Source organism: Alosa alosa, chromosome 11 (assembly GCF_017589495.1).
Source record: "Alosa alosa isolate M-15738 ecotype Scorff River chromosome 11, AALO_Geno_1.1, whole genome shotgun sequence".
NCBI classification, from domain to species: domain Eukaryota; kingdom Metazoa; phylum Chordata; class Actinopteri; order Clupeiformes; family Clupeidae; genus Alosa; species Alosa alosa.
In genome coordinates this window covers 22,062,444-22,072,443 of record NC_063199.1, presented here as the reverse complement: position 1 = coordinate 22,072,443, position 10,000 = coordinate 22,062,444, and the positions used below count along the sequence as shown (strand labels likewise).

General features: G+C 50.0%; 1 protein-coding gene across 1 annotated transcript in view; it reads left to right on the top strand.

Annotated features, from left to right (window-relative positions):
- The window catches only part of shank3a (SH3 and multiple ankyrin repeat domains 3a), a 172,773-nt gene that overhangs the window by 80,864 nt on the left and 81,909 nt on the right, over positions 1-10,000 (top strand). The window contains 1 exon segment of the mRNA XM_048256121.1: positions 5,103-5,284. Within this exon segment, the coding sequence (XP_048112078.1) occupies positions 5,103-5,284 (182 nt within the window).

Below are 10,000 nucleotides of genomic sequence, written 5' to 3'. Positions count from 1 at the left end.
CCAACCTTACAACCCTAACCCCAATTTTACAACCCTAGCCCCAATTGTCTAACCCTAATCCAAATTTTACAACCCTAACCTCAATTTTACAACCCTAACCCCAGTTTTTCAACCCTTATACCAATTGTATAACCCTAACACATTTTAGAACTTCATCTTTACAACCCTAACACACAACCTTAATCCCAATTTTACAAACCTAACCCCGATTTTACAACCCTAATCCCAATCTAACAACCCTAATTTTAGATAGATAGATGTTTTTTTTACAACCCTAATTCCAATTACAACCGTAATCCCGATTTTAAAACCCCAGCCGTACAACCCTAATCCCAACCTACAACACTAACCCCATCCTTACAACCCCAACCTTACAACCCTAATCCCAATCTAACAGCCCAAACCTTACAACATCAACCCTAACCTTGTAGCCGTACAACCCTAATCCCAACTTTACAACCCTAGTCCCAATCTAACAACCCCAACCTTCCAACCCTAGTCCCAATCTAACAACCCCAACCTTACACAATAACATCAACAATACATTGCATCTATATAGCAGTTTTCAAGGCACCCTAAGCGCTAAGCATAACCCTTACAACCCCAACCTTCCAACCCTTACTCTGAACACACACCTTGCTCTGACGTGAGGTTTGAGGCAGAGAGGGTATGAGAGGGGTGTGTGTGTGGAGGTGTGTGTGGAGGGGTGAGGTTTGAGGCAGCATCAGCTCTGCTAACGTCTGTTCAAAGCTTGACGGCAGGAGAATGTCACTCGTTAGATGACGCAAAACATTGCAAGATCAAAACCACATCAAAATAGCACAACATACTAGAGGACCACAAGCATCACAGCTGGGTGTGTTTGTTCTCCTCTTCAGACTGTCCCTGATCAGACTGTGTGTGTGTGTGTGTGTGTGTGTGTGTGTGTGTGTGTCTGTGCGTGCACATGTGTGTGTGTATGTGTGTGTGTGTGTGTGTGTGTGTGTGTGTGTGTGTGTGTGGGCATGTGTGTGTGTGTGTGTGTGTGTGTGTGTGTGTGTGTGTGTCACATGAGCAGCGGAACAGCACCTGATGGTGGTGTGTTGAGGTGTGACATGTGTCAGACAGAGCTATGTGCAGACAAACCCTGTCTGTCTGTGTGGAGTAATTAAACCACCTAACTGAAGACAGGCGAGGGGGTGCCATGCTGTGTCTTACCTGAATAGAGCTACGTGTCACTAGCTATCACAACTGTCAGATTCATAGGCCGTACTGTACCCCAATCCTTGTGTTTTTGTGTCTGTGTGTGTGTGTGTGTGTGTGTGTGTGTGTGTGTCTGTAGGCTATGTGGGGATGTGTGCATGTGTGTTGTGTGGTTGTGTATTTGTGTCTGAGTGTGTGTTTGTGTGTCAGGTTTGTGTCTAGCCTGTAGTGTCAGCTTGTGGAACTAACCTCAGAGATAGAGCAAACTGAGTGTGTCACCATTCACAGCTAACATTCACAGCTAAGTGAACACAGTCATGCCTTCCATGTGCTCTGTGTGCCTCATGCGGTTCCGATAGGTGCCGTGTGCTCCGTGTGCCTCGTGGTTCCGATGGGTGCCCTGTGTTCTGTGTGTGTGCCTCATGTGGTTCCCATATGTTTGTGTTCCGTGTGCTCCGTGTACCTCATCTGCCTCATGTGGTTCTGATGGGTGCCGTGTGCCTCTTGCGCTTCATGCGGTTCCAATAAGTTTGTGTTCCGTGTGCCTTATCTGCCTCATGCGGTTCCGATGGGTGTGTGTTCCGTGTGCTCTGTGTGCCTCATCTGCCTCATGCGGTTCCGATGAGTGCCCTGTGCCTCGTGTGCCTCATGCGGTTCCGATAGGTGTGTGTTCCGTGTGCTCTGTGTGCCTCATCTGCCTCATGCGGTTCTGTTGGGTGCCAGGGGAAGATTGTGTTTCTGCGCCACAGAATGACTCAAAGATACCCAGACTTCCCAATGGGTCAGAGTGGCGCTAAGTGTGTGGATGGTTGAGGTAGAATAAGTGCTTACTAGAATAAACTGATTTTTCACGTGTGACATGTGTGTGTGTGTGTGAGAGAGTGAGAGACTCAGTGTGTGTTTCTGCTTAAGGGAGTGTGAAGAATATGTTAAGTTGTGGATGTGAGGCGATGATTTTCAGTGCTGATTATTATGGGATAGGATAGGAGGTAGCTGATCAATACAGGGATGGGGATCCAACTCCACGCCAACTCCAGCATTTGCCTACTCTTTCCCCCCCCTCTCCTCCCCCTCTCTCCATCTCTCCCTCTCTGTTTCTCCATCTTTCCCCCCTCTCTCCTCCCCCTCTCTCTCCATCTCCCTCTCTGTTTCTCCATCTTTCCCCCCTCTCTCCTCCCCCTCTCTCTCCATCTCTCCCTCTCTGTTTCTCCATCTTTCCCCCCTCTCTCTCCCCTCCCCTCTTTCTCCCCCTCCCTTTTCTCCTCCTCTCTCTCTATATCTCTCTCTCTGTATCTCCTCTTTCTCTCTCTCCTCTCTTTTCCCTATCTCTATCTCCCTCTCTCTCTCTCCTCCATCTCCTCCCTATCAGTCTCTTTTTATTTCTTCTCTATGTCCACTGTAATCATCTGCCCATTCCCCTGATATCAGACACCTCTCTCTTTCTTTTTACTTCTTCCCATCTCTTCCTCTCCCTTTTCCATTCTATCTTCTTCCTCCTTTCACTAATTTTCTCTAGACTCTCTCTCTTTATCTCTCCCCCTCTCTCTCTCTCCTTTTCAGTTCAAAGTGCTTTATTGGTAAGAGCATCTAAAGGAAAGGTTGATAGAGGTGTGGAACAGTCATATAGACACACTTTGAAAATACAAAAACACAGCATCTCTCTCTCTCTCTCTCCTTCCCCAGTTCTCTCTATCTCTTCTTCATCTCTCCTCTACCCCTTCTCCTCTGCCTTCATCTCCACACTCTCCTTCACATCACAGACCCACTCTCTTCTCCTCTTCTTCTCCTTCCTCCTCCTCCTCCTCCTCTCTCTCTCCATTCCTCTCCTCTCCTCTCCTTTCCTCTCTAACTCTCTCCTGCATTAGCATGCAGTAGCCATGCCGGCTCTAGTATCCCTGCAGTAATTGGAAAGCCGTCACCGAGCCCAATGTTTGGAGAGAGGGAGTGTGTGTGTCTGTGAGTGTGTGTGTGTGTGTATGAGAGAGAGAGAGAGGGAGAGTGAGAATGGACTGAACAAGAAAGCTGAGCAAAGTGAGAATAGCTATAGGAGAAAGAGAAGGAGAGAGTGAGAGAGGGAAAGGGAAATCAGAGAGAGAGAGAGAGAGAGAGAGACAGGAGGGGAGGGGGTGGCTGGGGGTGTTTTCTGATTGATCTACCAGTGAAGGAGGAACTCACCCCTCTGAATCACCACAGGAAAAAGAAACATGAACTGAGCTTTTAAACTACAATGCTGCAACACAATCACATTCTCCCTTTCCCCTCATTCTCTCTCTCTCTCTATCCTCCTCTCACCCACCCTCTCTCCCTCTCTCTCCCTGTCTCTCCCTCCCTGTCTCTCTCTCTCTCTCTCTCTCTCTCTCTCTCTCTCATATCCAAGTACAGACTCATGTATACATGCACATAGATAGGAAGCATGTTTACCGTCCAGCATCATTTACGTCCAGCGTCTGTGGTCTGTGTGAGTGTGTGTCTGTGGTGTCTGTATGTATGTGTGTGTGTGTGTGTGTGTGTGTGTGTGTGTGTGTGTGTGTGTGTGTGTCTGTGCATGTCTGTGTACGTGTGCGCGCAAGCACACACACTGATCGAGAGGACAGGGAGAAGGACCATCCGATGGCTGAATGGTGTGCAGCTGTGTATGCGTGTGTGTGTGTGTGTGTGTGTGATGAATGGGAGAGCAGAGAAGCTGCAGCCTCTGAGATGAATGAGACAGACGTGAAGCAGCAGCTAGTCAGCCTGCAGCGGCATTAACATTCAACACACTGGAAGAGAAACAGAGAGAGAGAGAGAGAGAGAGAGAGAGAGGGAGAGACAGAGGAAAGGATGGAGAGTAGGGGACCAGAGAAGATAGAGGGGGAAAAGGAAGACAGGATTGAGAGAGAGAAAGCAAGCAAGAGCGAGAGAGAGAGAAGGAGGGAGGGAGGGAGGAGGGAGCGGAATTGAGGAGCCAGTGGGAGGAGCCGAGCCGGTGTGTGTGTCCCTGTGTGTGTGTGTGCGTGCGTGTGTGTGTGTGTGTGTGTGTGTTGTTGCGTTCGGTATGAAGAGGTGTGTCCGGGAGGCGACGCGCTCCTCCTGCCAGCACATACCTTCTGCACACTGCACACACACACACGCACACGCAGGCACACACACTCACACACCAACCCCTGCCAGCTGCAGGGTTGTCGCCGCAACAACCAATACGATTGATAGAATGTGCAGCTTTGGGCTGAGAGGGTTGTCGAGAGAGCAGAGAGGGAGGAGCCACGACCATCAACGGAGGCGCTGCGGTGTGTGTGTGTGTGTGGCGCGACGCGTGTGTTTGTGTTTGTGACGGAGGGGGAAAGCCAGAGAGCGAGCCGCGGGCGGATGAGAGGACGGGACGCCAGCCGCCAGCAGCGCCCACCTGGCAACCGGGCCGCTAAGCCGCAACGGGCAACGCACGTGCTGGGGAGGGAGGGGGAAACAGGGGGCGGAGGGAGTGTGTGTGTGTGTGTGTGTGTGTGTGTGTGTGTGTGTGTGTGTGTTTGTGTTACAAGAAAGTGTTAGCGTGTGTGTGTGAATGTGAGTGTAAGTGTGCGCCGAAAGCAAGAGCGAGGGAGGACCAGGCAACAAGGCAAAGGAGGAGGGAGAGAAAGCGAGGGAGAGAAAGCAAGGGAGGGAGGGAGGGAGAGAGAGAAAGGTTAAGAAGAAGTGACCTAACTGTCCACGAGGGTCCTGCCAGGTCGTCAAGAGTCACCAAGGCATGGCGCGGCACATGTGTGTGTGTGACGCGCCAGCGCATGTGTGAGAGCGTACTCACGCATACACACGCTCGCTGGCTGGCCGGACGGCCGGCTCTTGGACACAGAACAACCCGCCGGCGGAGAGACCATGTCGGTGACCACCGGCTTCAGCTGCCAGCTGCCCGGGATCACCACGGTAACCTATGTTTTTGTTTACAGCCCCGGGTCGGTCCAGAGGGAGCCCAGCCCACCGCCCCCGACCCCCGCCGCCCCCTCGGCCGCCCGCGGCCCCAAACGGAAACTTTACAGTGCCGTCCCAGGCCGCACCTTCATCGTGGTCAAGCCGTACGCACCGCAGGGGGAGGGCGAGATACAGCTGAACCGCGGCGAGAGAGTCAAAGGTAAGACCGGCCCCTGCACGCCTCTCACACGCTCACCACCCAGACAGCTGTCCGTCACACCCCAGCAGCCCTGTGATTGGACAGTCTGCTGGGACAGAGGGCTGCCAGTCCCGCACCAGAGAGGATGTATGTGTGTGTGTATGTGTGTGAGTCCAGGGCTTTAAGATAGTCATGCAATCAGGACAAGAGCAGTTTCTCTCATACCCCCTCTATCACTGCACTGAGGCTGACTGCAGGTGTGTGTGTGTGTGTGTGTGTGTGTGTGTGTGTGTGTGTGTGTGTGTGTGTGTGGTGCTCATCCTGAGTGTCTCACACAGTTGTAGATGGTAAGATTGTGTTGTTATGCTTGGACAGCTTTTGATTATTGGTCTGTGTTGTTAATTTGAACAGCATGTTATAGGGTGTTTTGAAGTGTGTGGTATGAAGTAAGTATTCTGTTATGCTTGTTGTGTGTTGAGGTATTGATGTGTGTGTAGTATGAAATATTATTTAGTGTTCTGTAGTGTTAAGTGCCTGTTGTATTTTGAGGTATTGATGTGTCAGGTTTTCATTTCTGGGATCGTGTAGATCTAGAGAGAGATTAGCCATTATGAATTATTATTAATATCCTAACACTCATACTACTGTAAAGTAAACACAGAATTATTGCTTGGCTTTGTGTGCTACAGTAGTTAATTAATACTACTCATGTGTCATCTCCTATTTGCTGTCATTTTATTATTCTATGTTTAATAGTGTCCTGGTATGACTGCACAAGCAGAGTCTTGTCATTGTTCTATAATTACTGAGCTTGGTGACGTAGGGCAGTGTTATGACACTGAGCTATGTCTAATGTATTATAACTGAGCTGTGCGGCTTGGTTTTATATGTGAGCTCTGCTACGCTAGGCTAGTGCAAATGAATTAGCGGCTGAACAATGTTGGCTAATTTGTCATGTGGAGTAAGGACTGGGCTGCATGGTAATGGAGTCTCCTGGATCTCTGTGTTACAGTTAGATAGGAGACTGTAGAGAGGAGTGTGTGAACCCTAGAAGTACTCATTATCTCTATAGATGACTGGGCCCCGGAGCTAGTATCTCATATGCCGATACTCTGGAGTTACCCGATGTGTAGACCAATGCTCTCTGATGTAGTGGTGTGTTTAAGTCCATAGTCGTTGGGGATTATTCAGAGTAATTTATGTGGATTCCTTTGGTGGGAATGATTCAGTTGCATATTCATGCATTTAATGGACGCGTCAGCAAGTGTGAGCTGCCTAGGAATCAATCCTATGACCCTGGCAGCCTGCTCTACGAGAGTAGCCCATAGCAGTGCATAGAGAAGAGGAGAGCTGCAGTCAGCATCAGAGAGGTGCATTTAGCATCAGAGAGAGGCTTTGTGACCCTGGCAGCCTGTTCTACGAGATTAGCCCATAGCAGAGTGCATCGAGAAGAGGAGAGATGGAGACTGAGTGGTGTGTCAGCATCGAAAAGGTGCCTTTAGCATCAGTGCAGTTTGTTAGCATCAAAAAGGTGCCTTTAACATCACAGCAGTTCGTTAGCATCAAAAAGGTGCCTTTAGCACCAAAGCAGTTTGTAGCATCAGAGAGCTGCTTGTAAAATCAGAGCATCAGATTAGCACCAGAGAAATGCATTAGCATCAAAACAGCATGTTAGTGTCAGAGTTGTGTGTTTGCCTTAGAGTAGTTATGTCCGTGGTTCACAGTGTCTTTGCATTGTGCCTTTAGAATCAGGGCAGCTTTTTATCATTGGAACAGCGTTTTAGCATCAGAGCACTGTGTTAGCATCAGAGGGGTGTTCTGACACTTGAGCATATTAGTACCAGAATGGTGAGTTACCATCAGAATCAGGTGTTGTGGCATCACAGGGGCAGCACGTTGACATCAGGGTAGCCTTCTCGGCCGTCCCTGAGCTAAAATGCGTGCTTCAGCTGTCTCCCTCAGTCCCCCATGAGGAGTTAGTGCTCTTGGCAGTACTCAGGCCAGACACCCCGGCTCAGTCACTGCCCACGATGCCTGATATACAGCAGGGAGGCTCTCATCAGGACCAACCAGCCATAGGCAGTATATCAAACATCCCGGTCACACCACGCTTGACCATGTGGAGAGATCAGGGAGGCACAGCCCGTGTGGGACACGCCAGAGAGTGCCCTTGAGCAAGTCTCTTGGTCAGGGTTAGATGCTCCAAGACTTGCTTGGGAATGAGTGCACGTCTCCACTTTAATTCTGACCCGACAATGTCACGGCTGTTTCCCCCCGTAAAATGACAATATTTTTTGATAGATTGCATCCGGGAGGGGAGAAATGGCGCAAAAATTTCAATCTGATTTATATGCAACCTTTAGGACATACATCCCCAACGCCACATTGGGAGGAATATCAATTAACTCCCCATGGTTATTCATAGAGTCTGATGCATAGTCATGGCCTTACATAACGGAGAACAGTGCCCGTCTGTGACGTGATCCCCACCCCCACCTCTCCACACCCCTCAACTCCCACCTGCGATTCTGCCCCCACACTCCCCAGGTGCCCCCCCAAAACCCCTCGAGACCCTTCTGGTGGGACGCAGGGCCGACCTCCATACCTCCCCAGCCAAGGGCACAGGGCAGGGTTGTTTTCAGGCTGGGAGAGACAAAGAGACGAAACTCTTAAAAAGATGCAGGGGAAGCAGCGATGCCTTTGACGGCTAATTTAAGAAGGAACAGTTCACCTCCAACCACCCCCTAAATCCTGACACTCAAACCAGGGAAGAGTGCTGTAAGGACACGCTATATGGTGTCTATTGCTGTATACTGGTAGCCTGGGTGCCAGCCGAACTTACGTCAGGCTAGTATACTGGACTATCCACACTACATTACTTAATAGAGGACCTACTTAAACCTTTAACATGTAACAACATAGACTAATATATTGCATATGATATGATCTGATGTGGAGTTCACTTGTGCAGAATGTGATGTACAGTGGACTGAGCAGGTGTGTGTGTGTTTGTGCGTGTGTGTGTGTGTGTGTGTGTGTGTGTGTGTGTGTGTGTGTGTGTGTGTGTGTGTGCGTCTAGACATTGACTGGACCCAAGTGTGACTGTGTTTCTGATGTGTGCTGCTCGTGTAGGAGGGGACCCATCAGAGGGAGGCTCAGGGCTCCATCAGTGAGGCGTGAGTGTGATGATGAGTGGGTGTGTGTGTGGGGTGTGTGTGTGTGTGTGTGTGTGGGGGGTGTGTGGGGGGGGTGTGTGTGTGTGGGGGGGGGGTGTGGGGGGTGTGTGTGTGTGTGTGTGTGTGTGTGTGTGTGTGTGTGTGTGTGTGGGTGGGTGTGTGTGTGTGTGTGTGTGTAAGACGGACCCATCAGTGGGGCATGAGGGAGGCTAAATGAAGTGGCATTTACAGACAGCAGCTCTGAGCGGCAGCACAATCAGATTTAGGAGCCAGCAGCAAGAGAGAGAGCGAGAGAGAGAGAGGGGGGGAGAGGGGTGCTGAGAAGCACAGAGAGAGTGGGATAGAGAGGAATAGAGAGAGAGAGAGAGATGTAGAAGAGGAGAGGAAGGAGAGAGAGAGAGAGAATAACAGAGAGAGAGAGAGCGATGTAGGGGGAAGGAGAGAGGTGCTGAGAAGCACAGAGAGAGGGATAGAGAGGAATTGAGAGAGAGAGGGATGTAGAAGAGGAGAGAAATGAGGAATGGAGAGAGAGGGATGAGAGAGAGGGATAAAGAAGAGAGAGATGGAGAGAGAAAGGGATGTAGAAGAGGAGAGGGATGGAGGGAGAGAGAGATGAAGAGAGAGAGAGGGATGTGGAAGAGGAGAGAGATGGAGAGAGAGGGATGTGGAAGAGGAGAGGGATGGAGGGAGAGAGAGAGATGGGAGAGAGAGAGGATGTGGAAGAGGAGAGGGATGGAGGGAGAGAGAGATGAAGAGAGAGAGAGGGATGTGGAAGAGGAGAGAGATGGAGAGAGAGGGATGTGGAAGAGGAGAGGGATGGAGGGAGAGAGAGATGGAGAGAGAGAGGGATGTGGAAGAGGAGAGGGATGGAGAGAGAGAGAGATGGAGAGAGAGAGGGATGTGGAAGAGGAGAGGGATGGAGAGAGAGAGAGAGATGGAGAGAGAGAGGGATGTGGAAGAGGAGAGGGATGGAGAGAGAGAGAGATGGATGGAGAGAGAGGGATGTGGAAGAGGAGAGGGATGAGGAATGGAGAGGGTTGAGGGGATCTTCTCGCCCTGGTAGTTTAGTCCCACTGACACGCAACACCCATCTGTTTGTTCGCCTGGACAAGAGCCATTCTGGTGGACACACACACTCTTGTGATGTCCTCAGATGTCACACACATACACGGGCACGATTAAACACACACACACACACACACACACACACACACACACACACACACAGAAGTGTGTCTACGACCTTATAAGGCCTGTGTGTGTCAAGGCCAGTGTGTGTGTCAAGGCCAGTGTACTGCACAGTAAAAGGTCACTCTGTGGAGTCCGATCCTGTTCACCTGATTTTCCACATGGGAATTCACCTGTAAGCTGCGTCCAGTTAGGATCTGTTCCTTATCTGTTCCTTAAGGGTCATTTTCCACATGTGGAAAATGAGTGTGTGTGTGTGTGTGTGTGTTCATTTACTGTATCTCTAGATAGATAGATAGATAGATAGATAGATAGATACTTTATTGATCCCCAAGGGGAAATTCAAGGTTTCAGTAGCATACAGACATCACAC